General features: G+C 41.4%; 1 protein-coding gene across 1 annotated transcript in view; it reads left to right on the top strand.

The window, feature by feature from the left end:
• LOC124722372 (IQ and ubiquitin-like domain-containing protein) overlaps positions 1-17,800 on the top strand; it is a 210,393-nt gene that overhangs the window by 82,880 nt on the left and 109,713 nt on the right. The window contains exon 6 of the mRNA XM_047247547.1: positions 17,012-17,185. Within this exon, the coding sequence (XP_047103503.1) occupies positions 17,012-17,185 (174 nt within the window). The remainder of the gene's footprint in view (positions 1-17,011; positions 17,186-17,800) is intronic.

Here is a 17,800-nt window from a genome sequence, read left to right as displayed (position 1 = left end):
AGCACATCTTACTCCAGTACCATCACACGCTTCTCCTATTCATTCGTAGGTAGGGCCACCTGTAAAAGCAACTATGTCATATACCAGCTCTGCAGCAATTTTTGCACAACATTTTATGGATATGACCACCAGTCAGTTGTTCACCTGAACGAATGGTGACTGCTAAACTATGGCCATGAGCAGTGTTTATGACTCAGTGGCAGGACACACTGCTGAGAACAGCATGTTCAATTTCAGCAGTTGCTTCATAACCCTTGCCATCTGGATCCTTCCCTCCAGCACCAGATTTTCTGAACTACATATCTCTTCTTGTCATAACCACCTGACCACAATCTCTGCTAGCCCTGTGAGGTGATACCCAGACTGAGTAGCATAATTATGAAACCTACTACTTCCAGTGGATCAGTTAAGTGGGCTCAATACTATTGCTCTTAGGCATATTTGGGTACCATCTTAATTACCTGTTCCCTTCAAGTATAGGATTGCCACATCTTGCCACCCAGTTCAAAAAACTGACAAAGGTGATACAGGGAATCATGTATGTTCCACTCAAAGTGTAATGTGCAAAATTAAAGTCCATTCTAATTATGCATTCCTTTGAGAGAAAGGGAGCCTGAGCTATATTAGAACAGGTGCACCACGAAACAGGCACGAATCATACTGTGGAAATAACGGGTTGCCTGGGTCAAGTAGAAAGAACTATAGACACATTTGTAAAGTATTCTGCCCTTTATTGTCATGAACATAAACTTAACATGTACAAGAAACATTATCATGATACCCAGTGTTCAAGAGACAAGCAGAAACTTGCAATCAGAGCTCATGAACTTAGGCTACAGATAAACCATGTCCATAGTTGCTGCAGTTAATGTGTTAGCTGGCATCAATACTGGTGGGCAATGTTGTTACAGAGCCCCCTCCCCTCCCCTTCCAGTTTGGAGCACTGAGTAGTGGCTAGGGAGGCAACATTTTACTCTCATTCATAGTCACCGAGCGAGGTGGCGCAGTGGTTAGCACACTGGACTCGCATTCGGGAGGACGACGGTTCAATCCCGTCTCAAGCCATCCTGATTTAGGTTTTCCGTGATTTCCCTAAATCATTTCAGGCAAATGCCGGGATGGTTCCTTTGAAAGGGCACGGCTGATTTCCTTCCCTGTCCTTCCCTAACCTGAGCTTGCGCTCCATCTCTAATGACCTCGTTGTCGACGGGACGTTAAACACTAATCTCCTCCTCCTTCATTCATAGTCCTGTAGGAACGTTTGGGGATGGAGGTATCTGCCATAGCAGGAACAGTGAGTATCACCAACAGTGACGTTTGTGGTGTATGGAAGTATCTCCACTCCTGATGTTGAGGTTGTATTGGGTTGAAGAGTCACATTTGAATGGTTGGGGGTGGGGAAGGTGGAACTAGGAAGGTTGGAGAGGTCAATGTTCTCCTCTGGCTGGTTTAAGTTGATGGATGGATACCATTTTGAGTTTGTCCTTCTTCAGTATTGAGAATGTTTGCTTCCCTCAGAGTCCTCAGTGTACTAATGCAGGTAGGTCTGAAGTTGTAAGTGATGGGGATGGCAAGAGGAAGTCTGCTGGGAGGGTAAGGCAATCATTGTACAGCACCTCCACAAGTGACTGATTGAGGCTGTCCTTGTATGCTGCCCAGGTGCCTAGCAGAACCCATTACATGTTGTAGCACATTTAGGAGGCCTTCAAAGCCTGGTGCCATCTTTCCACTAATCAATTGCTCTGTTGGTGGTCAGTTGATGCATGGAACCATTGCACACCGCATAATTTGCACAGCTCAGCAAAGAGCCAGCCCTGATCAGTTGTGATAGATATGGGCAACGTAAATGGGAAATCCAGCTGTTAATGAAGGCCCATGCCATTGATTTGGCTGTTATGTCATGTAAAAGGATTGCTTCTACCCAGCGGATAATGTGGGTGATGGCTGATAAGATGTACTTCTAGCCTTTGGACTCAGGTAGGGGGCCAACTGAGTCCAAGTGTATGGGTTGGAAGTGTCCTTCAGGCACAGTGAAGGTGCCTTGTCGAGGGGATGCATGCTAGTCTTGCTGCACTGACATGGAGCATATGGCCCTCACCCATTTCATGCAGTCTGCTTTAACCACCAGCCAAACAAAACATTCTGTAACTAGCTTCATAATGGGCTGACCTTCAGTGCGTGACAGTTATGATGTCTGTCAAAAACTGATTTCCTGAATGGAATGGGAATCACTAGGTATGATCTTCCTCGCAATGTGTCACACCAGGCTTTGATGTGAGAGGTGGTGAGCTTTATTTATTTGAGTTGTAGGCCTGTGTTGGGTTTCTCTAAGAGCTCACCTAAGTGTTCATTGCATTTTTGTGCATTGACTGGGTCCTCATATTTGATTAGGATACGGGACATATAGTCTGTCCCCACATTACCCCCGCCCCTCCCCCCCCCCCACCCCACCTCCCCTCCCCCCACTTTCATGTGCTAGATGTCTGTTAAGAACTAAGCTATCAGGTCATGATGCCAGAACTGGTGGCGTGATACGTCATAAGTAGAACTGTGAATAACATTTACTAAGGGGTGGTAGTTGGTGAAAAATGTGAGAGGATAACCCTCATTGTCCTCTCTGAAATACTTTACTGCCTCATAGAGGGCAGGTAGTTCATGGTCATTTGCGTGAGAAGAATCACAAGAGGTGGTGTATGCCATGAACTATTTGCTGTAGGACAGTGATGATGATGATGTTGCTAGTGTTAGCCATGATTGATAGGTGGGCTGTTGATGAGGGGTGGGCCAGGATCTTTTTTTTTTCCCCACCCACAGAACAGATTGGTTGTCTTTGGTGTTGGTTCCAGAAGAGGCAATTGGTGAGGGGTCCCTGGATATTGGCTGCCTGCGGAATGTGATGGTACCATCCTGCTGATGAGACATAATATCCTACAAATGTTAGGCTCTGCTGACATGAGTGGCTTTCATGATTTACCATTTCTCAGGGGGAGAGGCAGCATGCTTTGTGAGAGAAAGGCGTTCTGCTGTAGTCATTTGTTGCACAAACACTGACTGCACTGTCACTTGTTTCACTGGCACTAACCTCTTGGTTCATAGTGTTTGTCAAAGGTGGTTGTTTACTGTTGGTGAGAGGTGACGTCCGCAAAGACTCGAGTAGACTGATGCAATGTCGTATGCAGTAGTGGCATGTGTGCATGTTGCTGGTAGTGTCTGTGTAGTCCAGAGTGAGCAGTGTCTGGGTCAATGATTTGTTGAGATGACAGTATTTGTTGTCATCACTGGGGAAGGCAGAGAATTTCTGCACTCTGGCATGGAGGTCCTTCACTGTGTGCTATACATCTGCTGGGTTTGCATCCTAGGGTGTTAGTTGTTCTGCAGTGATGGTAGGTGAGGTCTGAAGGGTCCTAAGTTGTAATTCTGGCTCCAATAGCTGATTTTGATGCTGATGCAGTAGCCTCTGAAGGGATGAGTTTACGCCCTGGAGTGTGAGGTGTTCTTTTCTTGTGTTGATGTGCTGTTGGTTGGTTGCTGTCCGTTGATTCTCGGTGGAGGATCGTAGCAGTTGGAGCTTGTGTAGCATTGAAAGATAGGTGTCCTTGTTTTGTGGTGTAGCTGGGGCCAGTGGTCATCCAGTGGTGTTCTTGAAAGTGACATTACTTTGTCTATAGAGCAGTACTCCTTCCTGTAAATTCTGGTGGAGATGGAATTGCCTTAGGAAATTGGCCTCAATCAATGGTTCATTGAAATCAGCACAAATAAATGTCCATGTGAAGCGTTGGCCACTGATGAGGTCAATATCTCATGTGGCAGTTCCGTAAGTAGTTGTGATCAATCTGTTTTATCCTTGTAGTGTAGGTGCAGATTCAGCGGCATCAGGGAGTAGGATGTTTTTCAGGATATAACTTCTTTCTGATCCTGAGTCCACCAAAAAGGGCTGTTTTGTGTGATGATCTTGCATATAGAGCCTTGAGTTCTTGCCAACAGGTGGGCAAGAAACTGATTTGGTTTGCTTGGTATGGTATGTGGTGAACTTTGTTGATGTCATGGCCTCTCATGTCTAATGAAGGTTGCAGGAGGCATTTTGGCACTAGGAGGGTTGGGAACACTTGTTTGTGGTTGTGCCAACTTGTGCATGAAACCAGCACCACTCTATGGTTTGTTGTTTGCTGTCCATATCCTGCAGTGCAGCGTTCTGCTGTAGTCATTTGTTGCACAAACACTGACTGCACTGTCACTTGTTTCACTGGCACTAACCTCTTGGTTCATAGTGTTTGTCAAAGGTGGTTGTTTACTGTTGGTGAGAGGTGACGTCCGCAAAGACTCGAGTAGACTGATGCAATGTCGTATGCAGTAGTGGCATGTGTGCATGTTGCTGGTAGTGTCTGTGTAGTCCAGAGTGAGCAGTGTCTGGGTCAATGATTTGTTGAGATGACAGTATTTGTTGTCATCGCTGGGGAATGCAGAGAATTTCTGCACTCTGGCATGGAGGTCCTTCACTGTGTGCTATACATCTGCTGGGTTTGCATCCTAGGGTGTTAGTTGCACTGTCCGTGGTTGTTAGGTGTGAGAGGCTTGGTGCAGCTGACCATGGTTGATGACCGGCTGCGGTGGCATCGGGTGTCATTGGGTAGGTGCAGTAGCAGTTTGTCGTGGCCTGCTGGGTAATGAGGTATGAAGGCCCCCACTGCTCTGCACTCGATGTGTTGGAAAACCTCAGGTTAGGTCGGTACTGTTCAGTGGGTACATCCTGGAGAGTGCAACATGGCTGCTGTTGTCCATGCTCAGTGCATCGGATAACCTCAGAAGGGGTTGATTTCATTCAGAATCTGTCTATCAACATGTTGTACAACATGGCTGCCTGCAATATGTAGTGTCAGTGGCTGCTGGGTAGTATGGATGGCCATTTTGCAAAGCGTATATGCAATCTGATAACTGTAATTCATGGTCCGATAGGAGTCTTTTGTTACATATTAGCACAGCTTGGATTTTACATGGTAGTTTTGTTGGCCACATGGCCCACAATGAAATGTCAGGCATTATTGGGGGATCCACTGTGGTCTGTAAAAGAGGCCACAACTGTGAAGGTGGTTATACATAATTGTTCCACGTTAATGGCTTGAAGTACTTGTTGCCCAGGGGTCTTGCCTTGTCTCAGGAGAAACACTTTTTTAACTTGTTTGAACTTGTTAAATTTAGATGGAGTCAGTATGATGTCACAGATCATAGTAGTATGTTCACCTAAATGACACAATAATGTCAAGTAATTTGATGCATTGTGAAACATTTTCTGTGCAGTGAACACCGATTCAGTGATAGGGAACCAGGTATGAGGCAGATCCACTAAGAATTAAGACAGTTTATGAGGTTTTGTAGGGATGGTGTTGATAGGTTACTATCTGATTAGATCCAGGGATAGCAAGTTGTGGAAAAAGGCTCGGCCAGCAATCTCCGCTACCAGGTAGGAACATATTTGTCACCTGAGACCCTGATGCAGTAGCACAAGAGGAGGGGGGAAAGGGGGGGGGGGGGGGGGAGGGGGCTGAACGAGTGTCAGTGCATGTGAACACTGGCAACACAGGGGATAGTAAGGTGGCTTATGTGTGTTAAATCAAGTTGTTTTTGAATAGGAGGTGGGCTGATGTGATCCATTGCAGTGTGTGGTGGCAGCTGGTGCCACGTGCGGACAAGGGTTTAAAGTGCACATGGTGGAAAGTGGAATAAGTTATTTTTGCTCAGACTTTCTTCTTTTATGTGCCTCAAATTGCTCACTGCATGGTGTAGTCCATAAAGAATGCTGTTGAGCCCAACAAAAGGTCTGAAAATTCCCTGTTGGTCACTGGTATCCATAGGGCTGGTGGCAGTTCCCATGTTCATTAAATATTCAGTGGGTGTACTGTGGTCTGGGGTCACCAATATGGAAATAATGGGTGGCCAGGGTCGAGTAGAGTGATATACAGACGCCTTGGTAAAGTATTCCACATAAACCGAGCATGTACAAGAACTGTTATTGTTACACACAGAGAGGCAAGCAAGAAGTGATCAAAAATATTGAAATTAGGATACAGATAAACCATATCGGTAGTTGCTGCAGCTGATATGTCGGCCAGTGGCCATATTGGAGGTCGATGTCACCACAATTCTGTTGCAGACTGAAACCAGATGACATGTCCGTCTAACACAGATTACTCAATGAACTGCTAATAATACCTCTAGAGTTCTATTTTCCAAGTTCATTCATTGAACCAGATGCAAATACACCCCTGGAAATGGAAAAAAGAACACATTGACACCGGTGTCTCAGACCCACCATACTTGCTCCGGACACTGCGAGAGGGCTGTACAAGCAATGATCACACGCACGGCACAGCGGACACACCAGGAACCGCGGTGTTGGCCGTCGAATGGCGCTAGCTGCGCAGCATTTGTGCACTGCCGCCGTTAGTGTCAGCCAGTTTCCCATGGCATACGGAGCTCCATCACAGTCTTTAACACTGGTAGCATGCCGCGACAGCGTGGACGTGAACCGTATGTGCAGTTGACGGACTTTGAGCGAGGGCGTACAGTGGGCATGCGGGAGGCCGGGCGGACGTACTGCCGAATTGCTCAACACGTGGGGCGTGAGGTCTCCACAGTACATCGATGTTGTCGCCAGTGGTTGGCGGAAGGTGCACGTGCCCGTCGACCTGGGACCGGACCGCAGCGACGCACGGATGCACGCCAAGACCGTAGGATCCTACGCAGTGCCGTAGGGGACCGCACCGCCACTTCCCAGCAAATTTGGGACACTGTTGCTCCTGGGGTATCGGCGAGGACCATTCGCAACCGTCTCCATGAAGCTGGGCTACGGTCCCGCACACCGTTAGGCCGTCTTCCGCTCACGCCCCAACATCGTGCAGCCCGCCTCCAGTGGTGTCGCGACAGGCGTGAATGGAGGGACGAATGGAGACGTGTCGTCTTCAGCGATGAGAGTCGCTTCTGCCTTGGTGCCAATGATGGTCGTATGCATGTTTGGCGCTGTGCAGGTGAGCGCCACAATCAGGACTGCATACGACCGAGGCACACAGGGCCAACACCCGGCATCATGGTGTGGGGAGCGATCTCCTACACTGGCCGTACACCACTGGTGATCGTCGAGGGGACACTGAATAGTGCACGGTACATCCAAACTGTCATCGAACCCATCGTTCTACCATTCCTAGACCGGCATGGGAACTTGCTGTTCCAACAGGACAATGCACGTCCGCATGTATCCCGTGCCACCCAACGTGCTCTAGAAGGTGTAAGTCAACTACCCTGGCCAGCAAGATCTCCGGATCAGTCCCCCATTGAGCATGTTTGGGACTGGATGAAGCGTCGTCTCACGCGGTCTGCACGTCCAGCACGAACGCTGGTCCAACTGAGGCGCCAGGTGGAAATGGCATGGCAAGCCGTTCCACAGGACTACATCCAGCATCTCTACGATCGTCTCCATGGGAGAATAGCAGCCTGCATTGCTGCGAAAGATGGATATACACTGTACTAGTGCCGACATTGTGCATGCTCTGTTGCCTGTGTCTGTGTGCCTGTGGTTCTGTCAGTGTGATCATGTGATGTATCTGACCCCAGAAATGTGTCAATAAAGTTTCCCCTTCCTGGGACAATGAATTCACGGTGTTCTTATTTCAATTTCCAGGAGTGTATCAGTGTAATTCATTAAAGCATGTGATTCATTAAAGCAGCTAGTCTGCCACTCAGGCTGCTGTTCAACACTTGATGGCTACCAATCTGAATTCAACTGCCACTTCCACTAAACCAAACTACTGACCATATGTGTCACATAACTAGTCATCACTGGGCTCTCACACTAACAGTCGTCTAAGCCACCACTACTTTTGCTCCTGACATCCTGTTGTTCTACAGGCTCATCCCCTATTATCACAATGGGCATCAGAATGTGTCTCACAAAAACACTATGGTGTTGTGGTCTTCAGTCCAGAGACTGGTTTGTTGCAGCTCTACATGCTTCTCTATCATGTGCAAGCTTCTTAATCTCCCAGTACCTACTGCAACCTACATCCTTCCGAATCTGCTTAGTGTATTCATCTCTTGGTCTCCCTCTACAATTTATACCCTCCATGCCGTCCTCCAGTACTAAATTGGTGATCCCTTGATGCCTCAGAACATGTCATACCAACTGATCCCTTCTTCTAGTCAAGTTGTGCCACAAATTTCTCTTCTCCACAATTATATTCAATACCTCCTCATTAGTTATGTGATCTACCCATCTAATCTTCTGCATTCTTCTGTAGCACCACATTTTGAAAGCTTCTATTCTCTTCTTGTCTAAACTATTTATCATCCACATTTCACTTCCATACATGGCTGTGCTCCGTACAAATACTTTCAGAAACAACTTCCTGACACTTAAATCTAGACTCGATGTTAACAAATTTTCCTTCTTCAGAAACGCTTTCCTTGCCATTGCCGATCTATAGTTCATATCCTCCCTACTTCAACCATCATCAGTTATTTTGCTCTCCAAATAGCAAAACTCATTTACTACTTTAAGTGTCTCATTTCCTACTCTAATTCCCTTAGTATCATCCGATTTAATTCAACTACATTCCATTATCCTCATTATGCTTTTGTTGATGTTCATCTTATATCTCCCTTTCAAGACTCTGTCCATTCTGTTCAACTGCTCTTCCGGGTCCTTTGTTGTCTTTGATAGAATTACAATGCCATTGACAAACATCGAAGTTTTTATTTCTTCTCCATGGATTTTAATTCCTACTCTGAATTTTTTTTTTTTTCATTTCCTTTACTGCTTGCTCAATATACAGATTGAATAACATGGGGGGGGGGGGGGGGGGGGGAGTAGGCTACAACCCTGTCTCACTCCCTTCCCAACCACTGCTTCCCTTTCATGTCCCTCAACTCTTATAACTGCCATCTGGTTTCTGTACAAATTGTAAATAGCCTTTTGCTCCCTGAATTTTACCCCTGCCACCTTGAGAATTTGAAAGAGAGTATTCCAGTTGACACTCTCAAAAGCATTCTCTAAGTCTACAAATGCTAGAAATGTAGGTTTGCCTTTCCTTAATCTATCCTCTAAGATAAGTCGTAGGATCAGTATTGCCTCATGTGTTCCAGCATATCTACAGAATCCAAACTGATCTTCCTTGAGGTCAGCTTCTATCAGTTTTTCCATTCGTCTGTAAAGAGTTCATTATAGTGACTTATTAAACTGATAGTTCAGTAATTTTCACATCTGTCAACACCTGCTTTCTTTGGGATTGGAATTATTATATTCTTCTTGAAGTCCAAGGGTATTTTGCCTGTCTCATGCATCTTGCTCACCAGATGGCAGAGTTTTGTCAGGGCTGGCTCTCCCAAGGCTATCAGTAGTTCTAATGGAATGTTGTCTACTCCTGGGGCCTTGTTTTGAGTTAGGTATTTCAGTGCTTTATCAAACTCTTCACACAGTATCATGTCTCCCATTTCATCTTCATCTACATCCTCTTCCATTTCCATAATATTGTCCTCATGTACATCCCCCTTGTATAGACCCTCTATATACTCCTTCCACCTTTCAGCTTTCCTTTCTTTGCTTATAACTGGGTTCCCAACTGAGCTCTTGATATTCATACAAGTTGTTCTCTTTTCTCCCAGTGTCTCTTTAATTGTCCTGAAGGCAGTATCTATCTTACCCTTAGTGATATACGCCTCTACATCCTTACATTTGTCCTCTAGCCACCATACCTGCTTAGCCATTTTGCACTTCCTGTTGCTCTCATTTTCGAGATGTTTGTATTCCTTTTTGCCTGTCTCATTTACTGCATTTTTATACTTTCTCCTTTCATCAATTAAATTCAATGTATCTTCGGTTACCCAAGGATATCTACTAGCTCTCGTCTTTTTACCTACTTGATCCTCTGTCGCCTTTACTATTTCATCTCTCAAAGCTACCCATTCTTCTTCTACTGTATTTGTTTTCCCCATTCTTGTCAATCATTCCCTAATGCTCTCCCTGAAACTCTCTACAACCTCTGGTTCTCTCAGTTTATCTACGTCTCATCTCCTTAAATTCCCACCTTTTTGCAGTTTCTTCAGTTTTAATCTACAGTTCATAACCAATAGATTGTGGTCAGAGTCCACATCTGCCCCTGGAAATGTCTTACAATTTAAAACCTGGTTCCTAAATCTCTGTCTTACCATTATATAATCTATCTGAAACCTTCCACTGTCTCCAGGCCATGTCCATGTATACAGCATTCTTTCAGAATTCTTGAACCAAGTGTTAGCTGTGATTAAGTTATGTTCTGTGCAAAATTCTACCAGGTGGCTTCCTCTTTCATTCCTTACCCCTATTCCATATTCACCTACTGCATCTCCTTCTCTTCCTTTTCCTACTATCAAATTTGAGTTACCCATGACTATAAATTAAATTATTTAAATTATTCATAAATCATTAATATAATATATGATATTGAATGCACATTGATTATATGACACTGAATGCACATCGAAGAAACATTCTATGTGACCAGCAGCCAAGACACTCCTGCTAAATATTGTTCTTAAATCTCATAATTTATTGTACAAAAGCAATGTGCATAAGTGAGAAGATATTCATAAGTGTTTGGTGTTATTCTGAAAGGAAATTGTCTGCTCTTTCTCATCGTATATTCAGATTTGTATTATTCCTTAACATTTTCTCACGATTTTCATATTCAATTGTGTCAGAGTTAACCATCAACTCATCTGCATAAATGTGAGTCAACTGCATCTTCTAATCCCGAATTCTACTGTTTTAGTGATTCCAAAGTGACGTGTCTCTGTAAGTCAGTCTATATCTTATCTCTATGTGTCTGTAAATAATTAGTTCTATTGTTGTATTACCTTGTGGCCCAACCTGGATAGCCATGCTTGTTGGAATGTTGCTTCTGGGAGTTTGGCAGTTGCACTGGCCCCAGATCAAATCCATCCAGTGATGGTTTACCACATCTGACTTGGGAATAGGAACTGGCAGTTGGTAAATAGGCAGCTAGTAGGAGGGGATATTCAGACAGTTGCACTTTGGACATAACCCATATATTTGACCAACTGTCAGAGTTGAGTGGAGAGGAGCCTTGTGTAGCTGAAGGTGTAGGAAATATACAGCAGTCCTCAGCAGTTAGAGAGCCTAAGTCAGTTGCAAATTGCAGCACAAAGAAGAAGGTTCTGCTGCTAGGTAGTTCGCATGGCAGAGGTGTGAGTCAGCAGTTGCAGGAAGTGTAGGGAAGTGAGAACCAGGTCACCAGCATTATGAAGCCTAGTGCAGGGTTGGGTCAGGTTGCTGTTAACATTGGGGAGTCATGTAGGAATTTTACAAAAGAGGATCAATTAGGAATTGTGGATGGAGCAGGGAATAGTCTTGATAGTGATGGGGAATATGATGTAGGTGGTGACCTGGTGAAGATAGCCACTCAATCTGGTGGCACTAATGTGCACTTTGTGCAACTGTTTCAGCATCATGATTAGCCTCATCTTAATGCTTATGTTAGGTGTGTAACATGGGGCTGCAGGTGGCACTGATGGCGGAGGGCATGACGTACACTGCAGTGGTGCCAGTTGAGTCTATCAATAGACTAGGTTTCGCTAGGCATGGTCTGCACCTCAGTAGGTATGGGAAGGGGAGGCTGACATAGTTTATAGGTGACAGTGTAGTGGGTGGTGGTGGGATCACTCATGGAAAAATTCCTGTAGTAGTTGGTGTTAGAGCTGCACCCTTTTTAGATTGAAGTCAGCTGATAGGTACCCATGCTTGAAGGAAGTCCCTCTAAAAAGGAATCAGCTTCAGAGGAGGTCAGGTATCCAAGTAGAGAAGAAATTATCATTTTTCATCAAAATATAAGAGGTATTAGAGATAAAGTTAGTGAACTGCTTATAATTGTTGACTCTGACATTATTGTTATATTGGAGCACCACTTAAATAATTTGACAATTCAGAGGTTTTCTTGGGCAGGATACAGATAAGATGCCTGTTTTTCAAGGAGTTCTTTGTGGAGTGGGCGAGTGGCCATGTATCTAAAAAACAGTATTCCATTGAAGTCTGTAGATGTATCACAGCAAAGTACTGAACGGGTATTTGAATGCTGTACAGGGGCAGTTGAATTTAGTACAACTAAACTTCTAATTGTTGTTGTTTATAGGTCCCCTAACTCTGACTTCAAAGTGTTTCTGCTCAAGTTAGAGAGGGTTCTTGGTTCACTATATAGGAGATACCAAAAATTAGTGGTGACTTCAGTATTAATTTTGTATAAAGTTGTACATTAAAAAGGATGTTGGAAGATCTCCTAAACTCATATGATCTGATGCTGACTGTTTTTCCAAACCAGGGTGCAGGGGAACAGTGGCACAGCTGTAGACAATATTTTTATTCATTCTTCATTATTAGATGGGCTTTCTATTAGTAAATGAGTGAATGGCTTTTCAGACCATGATGCACAAATTTTAACACTAAAAGGTTTTTGTACTCAAACAAATGTTATATATAATCACAAGCTACACAGAAAAGCTAATCCAATAACAATAAAGAGTTTTTTAAACCTCTTTAAGGAACAAGAGTGGCAGGATATTTAGGGTGCAGATAATATAGGTGACAAATATAATTTGTCATATAAAAATGTTAGAATAATCACAATCAAGCTACAGTAGCTCATTACAAACAGTATTGCAAGGTGCTTAAAAATGTTGTGTTGAGTTCATCCCCATGCATATCTCTACATGGTTTCAGACTTTCTGCTTCCCTGTTTAATCATGGATGGACTCACACAGGGAGATTTTATTTCTTCCTTGAGGGTTCTTTTGCCCAGCTTGCTATTGAGCCACCATTGGCTCATACAGTACCTTGTGCTGACAGTGTTGTTTAGCAGGATAGTCACCCTTGTGCAGATATTAAATACAGAAAAAGATTTTATGTAGGAAAAGGCCATTTATAACAGCCAAAAATGTTTAGTATTTGCAACAGTAAAAGTACCTTATAGTTTAATCATCTAATAAATGCATGAACATTCTTCACACACATTGTGTCAAAACTGACAGTGGCTATAGAATATAGGAATGACAAAAGTCTAGTGGTAACGTTAATATAAAAAGATACAGGCAAACACACATTTTGTTTATTTACATAATCCATATATTTTATTGTGTACAGTTGTCAAAAATATGGAACAACACCCAGCAGAAAAATATTTTACCACAGAAATATTAACAATGATTTGAGTGCATTGTTCAGAGAACTTTGGGAAGAACAATGGGGAGAAATTTATAATGTAGACAATGTTTATAGAAAGTTTAACTCTTGCTTAAACATATTTCTAGAGCACTTTGAGTCTTGTTTCCCCATAAATCAAATAAGTCCAAAACTGAATGAAAGCAAGAATAAGGAGTGGATCACTTCTGAGATTAAAGTACACTGTACTAAAAAGAGAGAATTCTACGTGATTCAGAGAACAAGTAGTAGTCAGATTTTGAAACTCCATTACCATCAGTATTGTAATAGCCACCAGTGCCATTAAAAAAACAAAACTGCAGTGCTATTCCTGAAAACTTAACACTCAAGGATAAGGAAAAATCCATTTGGAATATTATTAAACAGAAAAAAATCAAAAATAGTGGCACAAATGAAACTGAAGTCCACAGGAATGGTGACAATTTTAAATCATTGGCCCCACAGTGGGAGAATACACAGCATCCAGTAAAAAACAACCAAATACAGGTGCATTCGATTCACTCGGGCAGACACTGCAGGCACCACCAACAATATGACCTCTAAAGAGATTACCAAATTTATCAGGTCACTAAATAGTAGTAATTCGAATAGCTATGATTGTATTTCTAGCAGAATGTTAAAATCTTGTGCTGACTTTATGTTATCTTTGTAATCAGTCAATGACTTGGTCATGATTACTGACAGGCTTAGATAGGTGCAGTAACAACCATCTAATAAACTGGTAATGAAAGAAACCACCTTTAATTACTGACCTATATTACTCCTTCTGATCTTTTCAAAATATTTGAAAAAGTAGTCAATTATAGGAGACTAACTCATTTAACTGATGAGAACTTGTTAACTGCCTCACAATTTGTCTTTCTTAAATGATTCTGCACAGAAAAAACAATATAAGACCTCACTAATGAAATGCTAGCAGAGCTAAACAAGAAAAATTATCCTGTTTGTGTATTCTGCAAGTTCACCAAAGCATTTGATTGTGTGGATCACAAAATTCTTTTTGCAAACGTAAGTGTTATGGCAATGTAACAGACGAGACGTCATCAATGTACACAAGAAAAAGCAACAGACCGAAGATGGAATCTTGAGGAACACCAGCTGGATAACAAGTTAAAATCATATATAGATAAACTATTCAAGGAACTGGATTCATTGTATTATACCCACAGAAGCAGCTGTCATTGCGTTGATCTATGAACAGGAGTGTTGTCTTCTTGTGCATATATTCACTCCCTGTTGTCCTCTGAGGCAGAGCTCCTAAGGTAAAAAAAAGTACTTATTCAGCAAAAGTGAGCAGTGAGAATGTTGTGTAAAACAGATAACCATACTTCTTGAAAAATCTTTTTTAATGATATTGAAATTCTTACACTCTCAACCAAAAATATTTACTCCTCAACGGTCTTTGTTGTTGATAACAAAAATCAGTTCCAGCTAAATGATGATTTACAGTTACAGGATAAGACACAAAAATAATTTTCATGTAGGCTTTGCCTTCTTGTCTGGAGTTCGTATGGAGCTATGTACTCTGGTAGGAAGATATTTCATAAGCTCCCATGTAACATAAAGCAAGAAATTCAGAATCTCCACTGACTACAGGCCCAGATCTAGGTGGTTTCAAACCATGGTGTCTGCCTGGGCAGCAATTTCAGGAAGGCACCAGACTCGTATTCTTGAAGGAAAAAAAAACCTTGTTTCACAAAGCACCGAGCATCCAGAGCACATGGTCTATCAATTATTGATATGATTTTGAAATGTATCCCTGTTGGTTTTTGAACATTTTTGAACACATTCTAAGTTGATTTCTGAATGAATCATAAGTTGATTTTTGAATTCGTGCATAGTGTATATGACGTCTCTGATAGGGGAATCCCTGATGCATCTAGAAATAAAAAACTTCCCCACAGACAAAAGGGGCTGGGATTATACGAGCTGAGCCAAATAAGCCCAAATGGGGGAATGCCAATCATTGTTTGTTTATGTAGTTGATTGGGTGTTCAAATGATCTGCATTGCAATAATTATTAGCAAAATCCATAGATTCAAACTACCAGAGTGGAAATAAATGACTATCAGGATTAACATGTCAGAAAGATTACATATTATCTTCCCAGTGTATCCAAGAAAATTAAATTTTGACAGACAATTTTTGTCAGATCACTACACTACCAAGGGCCAGCTGTACAATCCCGGTTAGCAGCCACTTCAGTTCTATTCTTGGAATATCATGGAAAATGTGTTGTACAAACATTTAATAATCCCTAACTGTAGAATAAACATGAGGTAACTAAACTGATGATTCTGGCAGGGTTAATAAAGTTAACTGGAGAATAAATTTTGACAATGGTACAGATACATACAGAATTAGTGATGAGAAGATTGTTAATTACAACAAGGAAGGAGAAGAAACAGGGACATCACATAAATTATCTGGAAGACTATGACAATTTAAAATTTACATAAAAATTTTGTACTACTACTTTTTGATCTCATGCTTGAGAAACTGGAGCATATGAATGAAATGTGAAACTCTTTCCTAATATAGAACTTTTTGCTTGTTGTAGGCCTAATTGGCATTACATACACAGTTGACCAATGTGTATGTAGTATTTTCAGAACATAGTTTTCTTAATATTTAAAATTACTGGTATGTGAGGGTAAAGGATGATGTCATGAAGTTATCACAAATTTGCGTTTAGGTTTTCATCAACAGAATAATAAATTACATTGATATTTCCTTTACATTACTCTTAAAAATGTTGGTTTTATTTCTAATTGAAAGGCATTGTTTGTTAAAGAGTATGTTGCATATGTTAACTAGCCCATCATGCCTTGTGCTCAATCTTAGACTCATCAGATGAATGTTTCACTTGGGCCATGTGTCATGGTTGTGCATTTCTTCATTTGGTACAAACTGATCAAGGATTTTTTCCCCAAAGTAGACTGTTTTAGGGTATAAATACAGGGGACTGGCAATATATTATTTTTATATATTTTGGTAGCTGATTGTAATGACTTTTTTTCATTATTTTTATTATTCTCTCCTGCATAAGGAAAATTTTTCTGTGAGAAATCCTCTAAAAAGGGATGCTATGTGCTATAATTGATAGTGAAATCCAAATATACTCCATTTTCAGTGTGTTTACATCAAGTTTTCCTGAGGATTCTGTTATGTAACTGAGACTGCACAACTTTTTTTAGCAGCTTCTTTCCTAATGAAATATGCTGTCCATCCATACTCCCAAAAACTTTTTCTCTGGTACTACTTTGCCATCAGTTTTTAAGGGTTGCACATAAGAGGACAATATCTGAATGGATGGATGAACATACAAGCATTATTGTTTGTGTCTGGCAGAATTATATTCTTGTACAGCCAGGAGAGGAGTCTTTCACAGCTCAGCACTTTCTTTATTTGGTGAACAGAGACTAACTTAAATATTTAGTCCAGTTTTCCTACCCTAAAGTAAATTGTTACAGTTTTTTGCACCCAACATTTAAAATTGTTTGATGTCTATTTAGTACTAAGCTCTGTCTCTAATGACATCACTAATCAATGGGACCTTACACTCTAATCTTCCTTCCTTCCTAAATACAAAGGAAAGTGACTGCCAAACTATCTCCTCTGAGGATTTGCTTGCTTGGCTAATGTTCCAACATATTCAGTAATAGTAGAGAAATGCCTCTCTGAATGTGGATGATTAGGTATTATACAACAATCTTTTTAGTTAGTGTTGGCTTCATATCTTTCCATTTCTTACAGCTGAGGGGCTACAATTGCAAAATTACCAAAGAAATACGAGATTTACTTAATCAAGAGTGTGATTTAATTTCTTTGGGTCTTAAGAAAAGTGACTTAGATGGTCTACGTAAGCGAATAAAGAAGCTTTTTTTAGAATTTATGAAAGCTCCAGAGTTCAACCCGGCTGTCACCAAGGTATGTATATCAATAAAAATCAAACTGTTGGGTCTGCAAGAACAAGAAGTAAACTTTAAATACAATGTGTGAAATGCAGAAAAATATAATAATTTTAAAACCCATAAGTGGCTGAATTCACTGTTTGACTAAGTATAGATCTTTTTTCCTAAGATTAGATTTACCTGAAAAGTTCTGTCCATTATGCTTATTTGTGATATTTTTATAGCTTTGTCCATAATAATAGCTTTTTTGGTAATTTTTAAACTAATAAGAAAAATTTTAGTGTCATTTTCTTTTACTAAAGCATTCAGTATTCTGGTGTTTGTGAGATGCTGAAGTGTATTTAATAACACTTTAAATTTCTTGTAATTAAAATATGTTGTAATTAGCCCTTTAAAAAAGGGAAAAACCACAGAATTGCGATAGAATTTTAATTACGTAATACAGAGATATAATGCAATGAAATACCTTGATAGTTACATGGAAACTATCTTATCTTTGCTGTGATCCTCACAATGCTTGATCAAACCATATTCAACAAACAGCTGCAGCACGTTAAATTTGCCTGCACAAAAATTTGTTTCTTGTTTAGAAAACCAGCAGCATTTTTCTTGAGAACATGTACCCATAGTA

The sequence above is a fragment of the Schistocerca piceifrons genome, chromosome X (assembly GCF_021461385.2).
Source record: "Schistocerca piceifrons isolate TAMUIC-IGC-003096 chromosome X, iqSchPice1.1, whole genome shotgun sequence".
In the NCBI taxonomy this organism is placed as follows: Eukaryota; Metazoa; Arthropoda; class Insecta; order Orthoptera; family Acrididae; genus Schistocerca; species Schistocerca piceifrons.
Note: the sequence above shows the minus strand (reverse complement) of the source record. Positions and strands in the feature narration are given on the sequence as shown.